Genomic DNA, 15,450 nt, shown 5'->3' on the forward strand with positions numbered 1-15,450 from the left:
GTATTTGTGCATTGTCACCTATTCTGTTTTTCATTGTCTAGCTGTCTCTGTATTTCTCGAGCCCTGCGTTCAGCCTGGTTTTTCTCCTCTTCCAGTGCTGTCCTCCAGCTCTCCCACTGTCTCTCCTTCTCCAGCAGCTCATCATTCAGTGTCTCTAACTCCAGCACCTGCTCTTCCAGCATGGTACATGTAGTCTTCAGGGTCTCTATGTTCTGTACACACACATACAAAACACCCACTAACAGATTACTAATTCATTCTGACTTATTGATTATTCATCAAGTAATTAAGAGGTAATATGAGGTGTTGCAGTCTGTGACATTTAATTCAGCATGTGACAGTTGGGTGTACTGTAAGCACTGAGGGGGAGGCATTTTGGATACAAGGTAGCAAGATAGATAAGTAATTAACAGTGTCACACTTATGTTTATTTGAACTCTCTCTCTCCCCCTGAGGTGTGAGAGAGAGAGAGAGAGAGAGAGAGAGAGAGAGAGAGAGAGAGAAAGAGTGTGTGTGTGTGTGTGTGTGTGTGTGTGTGTGTGTGTGTGTGTGTGTGTGTGTGTGTGTGTGTGTGTGTGTGTGTGTGAGTTAAAGAGAAAGCAGGCTGCCGTGGGTGAGCTGTAAAGCTGCAACATGGTTTGTTTTGAAATTTTACATCCAAATAAAAAAATACCTATGCTCTCTTACCCTGACTCTGCTATCTTTACAGGAGATTTTTTTTTACAGATGTTTATGCCTAGATTATTTTTTTACAGATGTTTATGTAGGTATTTTTCACTTATTTATTTACTATAATTATTGATAATCAAAATAAATGAAATAAAAATTTGTTACAGTTAACATTGTACATTTTAATCAGCAGAATGAGAATACTAATTCAGAGTAGTCTCAAGTTATTTATAATGAAAAAGCAGAAATTATTATTATTATTATTATTATTATTATTATTATTATTATTATTATTATTATTATTATTACTGCATCACAACGTCCCAGTTATACATCTAGTGGTCTTTAAACTCCAGCAAGATCACAACACTTATATACTATATATGATGATGATGAAGAATAAGCAAAAAAGAAAGAGAAAATAAATGTGAAAAGAGAATACGAAATATATCCATGTATAAGTGCCCCTTGCAATGTCCAACAAAGCTGAGCAGAGGGCTCCTGAGAGTGTGGATGACACATCTCTGCTTCCCACAAGTGCCTATGATTACCATTCGCTTATGTTATACAACAGATAGCAGTGAGACAGCGCACACCCACACAAACCGCCTCCCACACACACATGCAACCGCTCCTTCTCTCTCTCTCTCTCTCTCTCTCTCTCTCTCTCTCTCTCTCTCTCTCTCTCTCTCTCTCTCTCTCTCTCCCTGTCTCTCTCTTAAAGCTGTTAACGCAATCTTTTGAATATAAAAATGTATAAATGTAAGACCTATCTCCAAAATTAAGATGCAAAAAATTATGAGAAACACCACTAACTAATAATATAGAATCTAGAATAAAGTGTATATTAACAATAGAATAAAAGATTCAAAATTTGTAAACGTGAAAAAATTCAGGATAAAATTTGTTCTCTGAAAATCTTTATAAGCACCCAGTCAGAAGAGAGAAAATGTTAGCAAGCAATAGCAGGAAGCTCATTAATCTAGCAAGCTAACATCTCTCTCTCTCTCTCTCTCTCTCTCTCTCTCTCTCTCTCTCTCTCTCTCTCTCTCTCTCTCTCCCTTGCTTTCTTTCTGCTGTGAACCAAAGGAAGAAAGGAAGCGTCTTGCTATATTTTCTATTTTGTCAAATTTCCCTTTAAGAGAGATGACTCCTTCTGTGTGTGTATCATTAGCATCACTGTATTTTGTTTAGGTGTCTGATTGCACTTTTTACAAAACATGTCAATCAGCCCCTAGATATTTCTATAACAAAAAAAACATTACAAATTAATTATTGTAAATGAAGAAAATGGATTCTGTATGTGTGTGCATGTACATACGTATGTGTGTGTTTACTTGTTTCTGGTTGTTGAGGTGCATCTCTCTGTCAGCCACCTCTCTGCGCAGCCGATCAACCTCTTGGCTAAGCTGCAGTCTCTCCTCATTTTCATCTGTGGCTTCATCCAGTTGTTTGGACAGGTAGAAGTTCTGCCTGTTTAGTTCTGCATTTTCCTGTGTCAACTGTGTCAACTGCTCCTCTAGGTCAGTGATCACCTAAACATAAGAAAATATGAGGTATTTACAGCATGGACAAATCACATTTCGGTATATTTCTGTAAGTTATCATGTTGAGTGTTGAAGTGCTGAGTTATGAATAATTCATACTAACTCCATATGATGCAAAAATCATGATAAACACCACTAACTACTAATATAGAATATAAAATAAAATATATATTAAAAATATTCTAAATTTGTAAACGTGAAAAAATTCAGGACGAAATTTGTTCTGAAAATCTTTATTAGCACCCGGTCAGAAGAGAGAAAATGGAAGCAAGCAATAGCTCATTAATTAAATAGCTCATTAAAGCTCATTAATTAAAAATTTTTATAGCAATGAGTATAATGTATAGTATACAATTACTTCTCTTAATGTACATTAAGTCCTATTTTGCCAATGATCCCTCAGCACATTAGCACATTATAACCCTACTCATGATGCAAAGAAATCAGGAGCACAAACTTCAGAATAAAGCAACATGGTAGAGCTGTCACAAAATGTGGCACTGGCTGATCTAGAGCCATGGTGAAGGCATTCAAACAGCTTGTGTGTGGGTGGACAGTAAAAGTAGGGCAAGCTAAGAAGGGAAAGATGACTATAGATTAGATAACAATGAAGAGAAACCCATAGGTATTGCAGATAATGCTACCTTTAAATTTTATTTAAATATTAAATATGGCTATAACCCTAAGAATTCTGGCATCTATGGAATGAAATTCACCAAAAAAATACTTAATTTTTTCTTTTCTAAGTAATAAAAAGAAAGGTCAGTATAATGTTACAACAAATTATACACTATCTAGGCTGTATTAAGAGAGCGTGCAGTGGTATTGAGTATGCAAATTCAAACTTAAATTAATTTATATCACAAAGTAGGAAAATGTAAGCCAGAAAAAGGACACACTGCATTGTGCTAAGTCTATTCTGTCATTAAAACTATCGTGTTAATGATTGCAAAAGGCTTGCTCTTCCTTGCTTACTCTGCAAACAGCCCCATAGTTATAAGGTTTAAAAATGTTGAACGGTTCCTTTAATATAATATACACTATTTAACAGTACATACAAGGTGGCTCAATTCTGTGTAGTTAAATCTAAAAATAAACGGCATACCGCACAACTGTCTCTCAAAGCATCAAACTTTCTTTGGATTTCATCCCGGTGAGCCTTAACAAAGAAAGAAACATCAGTTACATCCAAAATGTAAAACATATTACAAAACTAAAGATACAAAGTTTAAATAATATAGTGAATACAAATATGCAGAATGAACGTTATAAACATACATTCATGTCCATAAATATTTAAACACTGACAAAGTTATTAAAATGGTCTCATTAAAATGGAAAATATATATATTTATACTTTTTTTTTTAATCATATTTCATTTAATTCAACGCCCTAAAACATCATCAGAGGTCCTGTAGGTTTAACGAGAGAACCTAATTAACCAAATGAGACAAAAATTTTATGAATGGTCATTTATTTATTTGGGGAAAATTATCCAATTGCACATACAATATTTGTGATTGGGTAAGTTTGAAGGTGAGTCTGGGATTTTTAATCAAGGGGTTGGCAGGTGTGAGGGAGCACCCTGTTTATTTTAAAGTACAGGGGTATACCTTTGTTTGTGAGAGTGTAAATTCTTAAACCTTGCCACATCTGTGAAAAATGTTGGTTGTAGTAGCATAGTCTGAATTTTACAAACGAATTCAAAAGGAAAATCAGGACAGCTGTCTTTGAACTGAATCGTAAAAGAAAGTGGATCATGCAGAAAGACAATAACCTAAGCATACAAATTGTTCTACCAAAGAATGGTTAATGAAGAATACTAAAAAAAAGTTAATGGCCATGTCCTGACCTTTCTTCAATAGAAATTTTGTGGAAGTTCATGAAGCAAGTATTTCATCTGAGGAATCCCAGCAATATTCCAGAGTTGAAGCTGTTCTGTACTGAGGAATGGCTAAAGTTCCTCCAAGCCGATACTGAAAGCAAAGGTTTACATACTTTTGCCACATATGATGTACTGGATAATATTCCTCAATAATTAAATAGCCAATTATATTTTTTTGTCTTATTTGTTTAAAAGGATTCTTTTTGTTTACTGTTAGGACTTGTATGAACCTCTGATGAAGACTTATTTAGACAGAGCTATCAAAAAGTCCAAAGGTGTCACAAACTTTCAAGCATCAATCTATATTATTTGGTAACATACATATTTCATATTTATAGTTCTTGGTCTCAAAAATGATTATTTTTAACTTAATAAATGTTATATTACCCGAAGAACAGTTATTTCCTCCTCTGCCTCAGCAGTGGTCTCCTCTAGCTCAGTCTTGGCCTGCTGTAACTGGCTCTCCAATGCATGGCGTGCAGCCTGCAGGCTGCTGATCTGAGACTCTCTCTCCTGTAATGACAGTGTCAGCTCAGAAACCTGCCGCTTCAAATCCAACTTCTGCTCCTCGTGTTCCAGGCCAATCTAAAGGGTAGAGGGATTTTTTTTAGCAAATGTGTACACTGTTATTGTGTTTAAACTTATCTCTATGTTCAGTCCCTTTCATTATAAAATGAATGGCACTGACTGTAGCTTTTGTTTTTTATTCACAGCTAAACAATGTTTTTGTCATCAACTGCTAGGTTGACCTCTTGGTTTGGTTGTAGGTTCCCTTCATTTTTAATGCATTCTAAATTGTTGTACTCACTATGCTCAATACTTGTGCATTGGCTTTTCTCCCATAGACTGTTCTGTCTTCATGTTGGTTCATCCTTTTTTAACAACAAATTCTTCACAGGTGAAACTCTGGACTCTGACTAAGAGTAAACATTCAGCAATACTAATAGTTTAAACACTCAATCCAACAAGGCATATCTGTGCAAATCCTCCATGCATTTGTCAGGTGTTCCCAAACATTCAGCCTTAAAGTATATTTAAAAAACATAGTTATAATGACAGAGGCAGAAAAATGAGAGGCCTATGTTTGAGGTTTCCAGTGTAAGTAAGATCTTTAGGCTTCTCACTATGCCCTTGTTCACCAATTCACATTTTATTTTAACAGTGAAATAGCATTTCTGTTTTCACATTTTCAGTGAAATAGCAACTCTCACCTCTCTGAGTCTGGCCTCCAGCTCCAGCAAACGGCTCTTGTTGGCTTGTTCTTGCTGACTCATTTTCTCCAGATGCTCCTCTAGCTTAGCATTCTGGGCCTCCAATTTGCCTGCCTGTGACTCCAGGTAGAATTTTTGCTGCCTCAGTTCAGATATCATTTCTTCTTGGGCTTTCCTGAAGAATAGCAATCAGGATTGATAGTAGTAATGTGAAAACCATGTATTTCATAAAATAAAAATCTTCCATAAAAGCAATTACAAAGCCAGTGATGTGCAATGTCCTGTAAGGATTCTTGAATAATTAAAATTGATAATTCCTAAAAGCTGCTCAGCATGTTTATTGAATAAACTCTGTTTTACTCTCTCTCTCTCTCTGTGTGTGTGTGTGTGTGTGTGTGTTTGTGTGTGTGTGTGTGTGTGTGTGTGTGTGTGTGTGTGTGTGTGTGTGTGTGTGTGTGTGTGTGTGTGTAATCCCCTTTTCTCTATCTTTTTGTCTTTCTACATGCCTTACAATTGCACTCAATTGTAAGCCTAAATTAACAGTTAAAGTTACTCTTTAATTATTTGCATCAAAGTTAACATGTTTACCATAAAATTATGATCTGACTGGTGATTTCTTTTCAGACATAATGGTATATGTAATGATTTAATTCCAGGATGTATTTTTATGAGGAAGGCAAGTACAATGAAGGCATACAGACACATAAACTCAGATATACAGAAACACATAGATTTGCATCACTTAGTCATAAAACATTTGTTTCCTCACATTCTTTATATATCCATGAATATACAGAGAAAATACACTGAAAGTTGTCAACATATGTTTCACTCTGAACTCACATGTTCTTTTGCGTGTAGATACTGCTGTTAGCTGCCAGTTTGTTGGCTTCAGAGAGCTCAGAAATCCTCTGCTCCATGCTGGACATCTTTGACTCCATAGCACTGATAGTCTGCAAAAGTATAGTCCTTATTAACATGAGTAGCATGGGTGACTTGTCTAAGTGGGCTGGCAGTCTAACACTATATGTCCTGATACTAACCTCATCTTACTTGTAGTTAACAAATGTTCTAATAAGGCTTATTTGAGATTATCCTTTTTTTCTTCTTTTTTTTAAGTACTGAACAACAAATAACTATGAAGTGAAAACTCATCATGAACTAAGTGTTTGAAATTATGTGTTTAAAATACTAAAAAGATTATAAATTGCTAATGTAGCTACTGATCTTCTTTGTGTGTGTGTGTGTCAACAGCAACTTAACAAATTATTATTATTATTATTATTATTATTATTATTATTATTATTATTATTATTATTATTATTATTATTATTATCAGCAGAAGCAGCAGGAATAGTAGTAGTAGTATCATCAATGAAACCATAAGAGATATTATACTGATTTTATCCCTCCCATTTCATATCACCACCAGTCACTCAGAAATAAAAGCAGAACTTTACATTCTACACTTTTATCTCTGATTCCTAATGTTTTGTCAATGCTTGTAGCACCCCAGATATTTTTATGTAATGTCTGTTGCATTACACTGATACTGATTGCAACAATAAAAATTATTTATTAAAAATTCTAAATATTTTTTTATCCTCCATACAGCTCTCCCCTACAATTTACACATATTTCCTTGCAGTGTGCACTTCTCTGTTGTTAAGTGTGTGTTTATGTTACCATGTGTGTTTTGTTTTGTTTTGAGCCACTTCCCACCAGCCATGTCCTCTCTCATGTTTCCTGATCTCACCAGTTTCAGTTTGCCCTGTAATTAGTTTGTGTTTGTGGAGAAGTAGTTTTCAGAGTTTTGAACCTGGGACTACCGTGCCATTTTGTTCTGTGTTGCTATTCTGTTTTTTTATTTTGATCTGTTTCTTTATTCCTGTATTTTGGATTATCCCCACTATTGTTTTGTGTACATTGCCTCTGTCTGTATCTCATTATCAATATTGATTCTAATTTTAAATTTGTCTATCTGCCTTTCATATATGCCCCAGAACCTTGTTGATGGCTCTAAAGACCTTCTGAAAGGATTCTTCCTTCAATGTTACTTAGATTTTGGGGCAGGTGACATTTTTGGGGAGGGCCTGCATGTTGGCTGAACCATCAACCTATTAGCCAACAGGGTGGCCTGCACTGCAGAGATCCTTCTAGAGGCCGACAGGGCTCTCTCCACAGCAAAGTTCCAGCCTAAGGCAGATATGGCATCTTCCACTAAAGAGCTCCCTCAAGAGGCTGATAGAGCAGACCTCCAGCTTACCCCAAGTCTGCTCACAAAAAGATCTGCCTAGGTCTGTGGACCAAGTCCAATCAGAGTACCAGAGAGTGGACTACACACATTGTACTCACTTCCGAGGCTACCAGCATGGCACACACAACTGAGCTCCTGGCAGAGGCTGGTGGTGTAGTCTTGTAAGTCCAAGTCAAGGCTGAGGTCTACAGCATTTTCTCCCAATTCTTGCTCACTCCTCAGTGCAGCTTCCCAAACCTTGTTCCTGTCACCTGACACCAGAGAACCTGTAACTGACTCATTGCCTGCTTCTCCCTAAGATGCCCCACATCTGCTTCATAGTTTCATTAGAAGAAGAAAACATGATGGAGTATGCTTGCCTCAGGACCTTGGGTTTGCATGGATCACAGGGGGCAGTGTTTTTGGTGCTGAGAGGCCTGTCAGGTATGAGACCTGTTAGGTATTTCCCCCTTGACAAAGTGTACACATTTATGTTGTGACATGTTTATTTATGCTACCATGCGTATTTTGTTTTGATTCTTGTCTTTGATTCTCCCGCACAATTACTATTGAGGAATTCTGTGGTATTTATGTTGCTATTCGTGCCTTCTGTTACCTTGTTCCTGTTTTTTTTTAATATCCTCTCTTTATACATCACCTGACCTCATTCTCTATTGACTCACATTTTGGATTTGTTTGGCACCCTTTAAAATAAAATGCAACTGCATCTCCTCTGCCGTACATGGTACAGCTACTGTACATACTACTATCACATTTATCATATCACAATTGTGAAATCATCACAAATTTTATGGTGGTCTTACCGCTGCCTGTTCACTGATCAGTTTGCTTTTCTCCCGAGCTTCCCCTTCATATATGTCCTGTTTTGATTCCAGGAGCTCTTTATCAGCCAAGTCTAGTCTCATTTGGGTCTCCAAAACCTTGTCAACATAATGTACAGAAAGTGTGTCTCATACAATGTGCTAAAGTAATGTTTCAGAATCAGATCACTTTTGATGCTAGAAATGCAAATGTATATTGTACAACATATTCCACTGGAATATAGTCCTTATACTACATGTAAACAAATCTGCTTTCATTAGTTATATACAGTGTACCTTTAGACATTTTCTAAAAGCTAGACCTGAAATTAAATTAATCAGCATTTGATTTATACATTTTTATTTACAAGGGATAATTAGGCAAAAAAAATCAGATACTTGTTGATTGTAAAAGCATTTACTCCACATGGTCAATATAAACTATATATTTAATATTGTTTAATATATATGTTAATATATATATTCATTTATTTTGAAAGCAGATGACACTTTGATTGTACATGTTAGCTCTATTCAACTAATTATGTGTCTTATGCAAATCCAAACTCCATGAAAGTTCCAGGGTGTAACATTAAAAAATGTAGAAGTTCAAGGGATGAGTATTTTTGCAAGGCACTGCTAAATTCACAGTGAAAGTAATTTTTGCTAATATATCACCTTGATCTTATCCTCATATAGCTTCTCTTTCTGCTCCAGATGAGTTTCCATGCGCTGGGCTGTGGCATGTGTTTCACGTAAGTTCTCCTCCAGTTCCTGTTAGCACAAGATACATTAATTCCACTGTGTAAACAGGTTATGACCAATAGTTGTATGATAGATCCCCAAGAAATGATTGTCTATAAGTATTATTTTTACAGATTTTACAGATTTGCTGACTACATCACTGAACATTAAACATTGATCACATTATATTTTTTATACTATTGCTATATTTTATGGCATCAAATACTTTTGAGCAATTAGTGTAGCAACACAATCTAAAAGAGAAACACAATCAATGCTTGTAGTCTGTTGCATCTGAAACTGACAGGTGCAGGGAGCATGGTAGGTGCAGTAGGAGCCACTGCTCATTCAGCCAGAAGAGACCAAAAATATGTGTGTGCTTGTGTATCAGTAGGTGACCTGCTGTTCCTTACCATGATTTTGTCGGCCATCTGTTGTATCTGCTGTGATTTGGTCTGGATGTCCTCTTTAAGTTTGCTCTCCCTGCGCTCCACAATCTCCAGTCTCTTTACTTGATTCTCCAGGGTCTTTCTGCCATCCTGCTCCATCATACAACCCATGAATGAGACTAGTTCATATGCACTATAGGGTTGGTTATGTTTTCACACCTTCAAAAATCAGATACATTTCAATTGTTCCTGAGATTTCTAAATTTGTACTCTTAATGTTTGTGTGTATTGTTTAAAGGACAAGGAAATAAAATATCCAAAAAATGCATGTGTTTATAAATATATATACTACAGATACCACCTTATGTCTGCTCACTCAGTTAAACAGCTTGTGTTCATATATCTAACCTCTGTTTCACGCAAGCGCCTGCGCAGGCTGTCAGTGGAGTCTTCTCTGGTCTGAAGACGTGTCACATCCCGCTCAAGCCGCTCTTTAGCCTGACGAACATTCTGCAGGAGTTCTGTGGCCTCAGTACTCGCTTTTACTGCCTAAGAGAGATTATAGAGAGTGACAGAATCTCTGCCTGAAAGAATTATTTTTCAACAGTTCAACAGTAATATACAATTACAATATAAGCTACAGAATAGTTAATTGTAAATTCTGACATGAAGGTTATTATCAGCACCTTGTCTAGTTTGTTCTGAAGCTCCTCAATCTTTGCTTGTTGCTCTTCATTGGTCTAAGTAAATAAAAAAATATATAAATCCAGATATGTGTTTACACACTTTAAAGAATAGGAAAATATTCAACTCAACACAATGCCCTATTACACTGAGAAAATATTTGAAAAACCTTCTGCAGTTTAGTTAAGAGATCCTCCATCTCAGCCTTGCCTTGTTCTTTGGCCTGTAAAACATTTGTACCATGTCACACTGGAGGTTATACTCTCTTCATAATCAAGTAGCTATAAGTCAGCTTCTGTGTATTTGTTTTGTATTAAGTGTGTGTATTTCTAACCCCACCCTGTGGCATCTTATCTGACCTTCTGGATTTTCTGTTGGTAGTCTGCTGCTTTCCTTTTTAGCTCCTCACTAGTCTGGCGTGACTCTTTCAACTCAGATTCATATAAGTCGCTGCGACGGCGAGCAGCAGAGAGGTTCTCCTCCAACTGACGAATGGACACTCGCATCTCTTCCAGCTGAGCATGATACTCCTGTAGTAAAAAGACAATTCCAGCACTAATGGTTTTAAAAAGAATAGAAACACTGCAGAAGACAAAAGGAAAAAAACAAAGCCAGACAGTGGATTCCCTGTGGATTAAGTGTACAGTATATAGAGAGACAGAAGGATACTGTGAAAAAGGTACTGTGGTGCCTCAGGAAGAAAACAACAACAACAACAACAACAACAACAACAACAACAACAACAACAACAATAATAATAATAATAATAATAATAATAATAATAATAATAATAATAATAATAATAATGTAACTAATGGTGAATTTAGTCTCTAGTGAACATAGGCTCTAGTCTGGTCAACATTAACCAGGATCATGTGGCTACAAAAGACAACTTATTATTAATAAGTATAAGAACAAGAATATAAAATACATTATAGTAGGGATGACAACAATCTTACATACAAACAAGTGATCAGAATTTAACCAGGAAATAGACAAATGAGATAATAATAGAATTATATAATTTCTAAATTTTAATTGATAAGTCTTCACCCCCATATTGTGAATATTCCATTTGCAAGTTACAGATTTGTCTCAGTTGTCTTAGATGTCTCTCTGTGAACATTGCACATTTTTATTTGATGTAACCCAGTATTCCATTCTTCAATGCAACATTTCTCCAACTTTGCCAAATTAGATAAAGAATGTTTGTAGACAGCAATTTTTCTGATTTTTAATTCTGGACTTTTTCAAGCCATTCTTTTGTATTTCAACAATGCATTTGAAGAATGCATTTGTTGTTGAAAAGGATAAACCAACATGAAGACCAGGAAGCAACATGGAGTACAAGGTGCTGTAGTGAGGTAAAATCCCAAACAATTTGCTAGATAATGCTGTAGATAATATAACTGTCATACTGTTAAAAATATAGACTGTTTTACTCCCCTTCAAGAGACTGACTTGATTTTAATCTATCTCAGAAATATTCCTAAGATGAGAAGTATGATGTCATTACATGATGCAGAAACACTAGTTCATGCCTTTGTTAAACTCTAGGTTATATCATTGTATTGTTTTACTGTCTGGATGTTCCAGTAGGAGCATAAACAAGTTCCAGTTAGTCCACAATGCAGAAGCTAGAGTCCTAACTAGAACTAGAAAATATGAACAAATTACTCCTATTTTATCCACACTGCATTGGCTCCCAGTCAAATTTCGAATTGATCATAATATACTATTATTAATGCACTTAATGGTCTCGTGCCACAGTACCTGACAGATATTTAGTTTTTTTTTTATGATCTGTCGATTCAATCCATTGTCCATTGTCAAAAGGTTTAGGCTATTTGGTAGTACCTCAAGTAGTAAAGGCTACAGCAGGGGGCAGAGCCTTTTCTAACAGAGCCCCACAGTCATGGAACAGCCTTCCAATTAGTGCTCAGGACTCAGACACAGTCTCAGTGTCCAGGCAGTGTTTAAGCTTTTCTTAGGTAACGGTGCAGATCTACAGTAGAGGGTTCATGAGCATAGTGTGTTTGGTGAACTGGGATGTCTGGATGCTGTCGGCTGTGGAGTGGTTGGATTACATCTGTGTCACCCTTTGGCTCTCCCTTTTAGTTATGCTGTCATAGCTAGTCTTGCCAGAGTCCTTGCCTGTACTTTGCACATAATCTTGTACATTGTCTTTAACCATCACATGATTACAAGCATACCTAATATTTTTTAACACTCACTCTCACTCATCAGCTTATCCGAATAATAGGTAAACAGAAAAATTAAATGTTAGACATTTTGCTGAAGACTATAATATGAACCAAACTGTTGGTCTATACACAGTGAGTCAACATAGTCTGGTTTCGTAAAGCCTCTCATCTGACATGAACATTTAATTATCAAATTCGAGATAATTGCTCTGCTGTTCAAACAACTTCAGTCTAACACAGGGGCTGTTCTAGGATTTCATCTTTATGGGAACTTAGCCCTCAGTGAGAATTTAAACCAAGAAGAGTTTTATATTATATATGACTACATAGTAAGCCAAAAGTTATGGTATTATTTAAAATGGCAAAACATTTTATGCATGATGTAATGATGCCAGCCTTGAATCAAATCAGTTCATGTATGTGTGCATTCTCTACAAACATTGTGTCCAATGAATGCAGTCATTAATAAAAAAATTTCACAAGACAAAGACCAAATCAATAAGTTATTTATATTTAGTATTGAATGGATTGTTTGTATTAATATTTTGTTTGTGCTATCAACTCTGGTAATAAGAATAGTGAAATTTCACTGCTTTTGGCTGCCTTCTTTGCAGTTTTCCGCCAATTAACGTTATAGATAAAAGCCTCCGGCTCTGACTGCACGTGCACGCTGTGCGCATGCCTGTGCTTCGTTCAAATAAAGTGACTAAAATGTTGAAAGACTACAACGAACACGCCTAAAAGCAAAGTAAAAAAAATCGCTCTTGGATCAAACTGATAAATAATTTTCTTTCCCATCGATGACATGTCCTGCATTTTAACGTATTTTTTATTATTTATTTATGAAAGTAAAAATTATACTTTTAGTTATAGAGTGGCTGAGATCACAGACAGGGGGGCTGAAGCCACCCTAAAAAAGGCCTAAAACCGCCCCTGGTCTAACAAGCTATCTAAAAATCAACAGATCCAATAATTACAATACATTGCAAGTATTGCAATGAAAAATTAGGCCAGGTATGATATTAACCTTGCAAAACACAGTCACCAACACAGTCAAACACTTCACATATGTTTAAAACTAGCAGGATCAGACTCTGCTGCAGTTTTCCTTCACACACAGTTAAAAATATAACACAAAACACTTACTCCGTTCAATGTTTTAGACAGACATAAGACTGGGAAAGGATAAAAAAAATCTATGTCATCAGATGTCATCTTTATAAGGACAGGAGGTAAATTGTTAATCTATCTGAAATGCTGAGTACAACTAATTGAAGCCCTTTTACCAGCATGCCATGCCTGCCTCCTCACTCATCTGCACTCTTCACTCCTGGCTACCATTTTTGGTTGCCATGGAAACCAGAGTTAAAATGCACAGAGAGTTGAAGAAACAGAATTTTGCCTAAGAGCAGTTTTTATTTTTAGCTCACAACCTTATTCTGCACATGTAATAATAATGCATTAACACAGATTACACTAACACTCTGTAAAGTTCTTCTGTGCCATGCGCCATTAAATCTGCTGCAGGAAAAAATGTGTTGCGCCTGGTGTGTATTTAATTAACACATGCACCACAGGAAGCTGACACCAGTGTAAAAAAATAACACACGGTGTAAGCTAATGACAATGGGTCCAACGTACTTCAAAGTTAATAGCTCTAACCAATGCATATAGACTAAACGGTCACATTTTACACAATTGCATATACTGTAAGAGGCTAATATCAGGCAGCCATAACACCAGCAGAAGGTGATCACTGCAGCATCCCTGATCCCTGTTAATACACTATCGCCATCTGCCAAACAAGGTTTTCATGACAATTTTATTCTTTTGTATGCCCTGTTTAATTGTTTTAGGATCATCCCTACCTTTATCTCTTTATAGCAATGTACAGTTACAGTATATCACACAATGCAAAAGAAGCTATATTATATTTTGAGTAGATTTGGACTGCTGTTGATTTATATCTTGAATATAGTCAAATCAATTTGATATTTCCTTTCACAAGATTACAATAATCCCAGGGCTGCCAACTTTTGAGTTCATCTTAGAGTGAGATATTGGGGGCGGGGCTCTGGTTATGGGGAGGGGCTTATCGAGGGGCGTGGCTTGGTGTGGGAAAAAAATACAAACACAAAATCCTTGCATTAGCAGAAGTGTATTAAGTATATATTGATTGTCAAAATATTTGGTATCTGTACAGAATTTCTTGGGAGATTTACATTACATTTAATTTTCACAAACATTTTACAGAAATAGGATTAACATGTGATTAACATGTTCACAGATTAACATTTACTCTATTGTAAGTGCTGGTGGCTGATTTTGCAGCCTTAATCATTGATTTGGATGCAGCTCTCACTTGAACCCTGACACTTTAGATAACATCCTATAACAGAAAATTCTAATTTATCCATACTGACACCACCACTAGTCAAATATCTGGACATGATTGATGAGTTGTGATTGATATAAATAAAATCATTTGATTCCTACATCCATCAGGTTCCCACTGCTGGGCCCCTGAGCAAGGCCCTTAACCCTCAGTTGTATAAAAATGAGATAAAAATGTAAGTTGCTCTCGATAAGGGTGTCTGCTAAATGCTGTAAATGTAAATGTAAATGTAATATGGGATGTCGTTTACTTGACATTCTGTTCTTAGAAAACAATAATTAACATTAACTACTAGGCATGTCCAGATATTTGTCATCTGGAAATGCTTTTGTATTGTTTTTTATGATAAAGTTATGTAAAATAACTGCTCAGTGCTGCAAAACAAACAACTCTGCTAATGCTAGCTTAATTCTGTATAAACTATATAACAGCATAGGCCTATTAGTTACTAGCCTAAACTGGACGGAGACACGGAGCGCCCTGTAACTCACTGACCTGCCTGCGTTCACAATTCACACGGTGCAGATCCAACACATATTTCCCTCACAATTGTCACAAAAAACTCACTACACTGTCTGTCTGGTCTCTCTGCGTGTGTGCTTTACGAGATCATGCGGTGTGATTTTTTTGTTCCTCACTGCTGCATGAGTCTGCGTGAGAATAT

The 15,450-nt window shown here is 36.2% G+C and overlaps 1 protein-coding gene across 12 annotated transcripts in view; it reads right to left on the minus strand.

Moving 5' to 3' along the window:
* The window catches only part of LOC113656231 (citron Rho-interacting kinase), a 46,700-nt gene that overhangs the window by 20,260 nt on the left and 10,990 nt on the right, over positions 1-15,450 (minus strand). For all 12 annotated transcript variants that reach the window (XM_027167381.2, XM_047799852.1, XM_047799853.1 and 9 more), the window contains 13 exons: positions 10,547-10,717; positions 10,357-10,410; positions 10,190-10,243; positions 9,912-10,052; positions 9,528-9,653; positions 9,049-9,144; positions 8,374-8,490; positions 6,157-6,266; positions 5,314-5,488; positions 4,490-4,687; positions 3,322-3,375; positions 2,007-2,204; positions 19-212 (listed from right to left, as the gene is read on the minus strand). In XM_027167381.2, the coding sequence (XP_027023182.1) occupies positions 19-212; positions 2,007-2,204; positions 3,322-3,375; positions 4,490-4,687; positions 5,314-5,488; positions 6,157-6,266; positions 8,374-8,490; positions 9,049-9,144; positions 9,528-9,653; positions 9,912-10,052; positions 10,190-10,243; positions 10,357-10,410; positions 10,547-10,717 (1,688 nt within the window). The remainder of the gene's footprint in view (positions 1-18; positions 213-2,006; positions 2,205-3,321; positions 3,376-4,489; positions 4,688-5,313; positions 5,489-6,156; positions 6,267-8,373; positions 8,491-9,048; positions 9,145-9,527; positions 9,654-9,911; positions 10,053-10,189; positions 10,244-10,356; positions 10,411-10,546; positions 10,718-15,450) is intronic.

The sequence above is a fragment of the Tachysurus fulvidraco genome, chromosome 14 (assembly GCF_022655615.1).
Source record: "Tachysurus fulvidraco isolate hzauxx_2018 chromosome 14, HZAU_PFXX_2.0, whole genome shotgun sequence".
Lineage (NCBI taxonomy): Eukaryota > Metazoa > Chordata > Actinopteri > Siluriformes > Bagridae > Tachysurus > Tachysurus fulvidraco.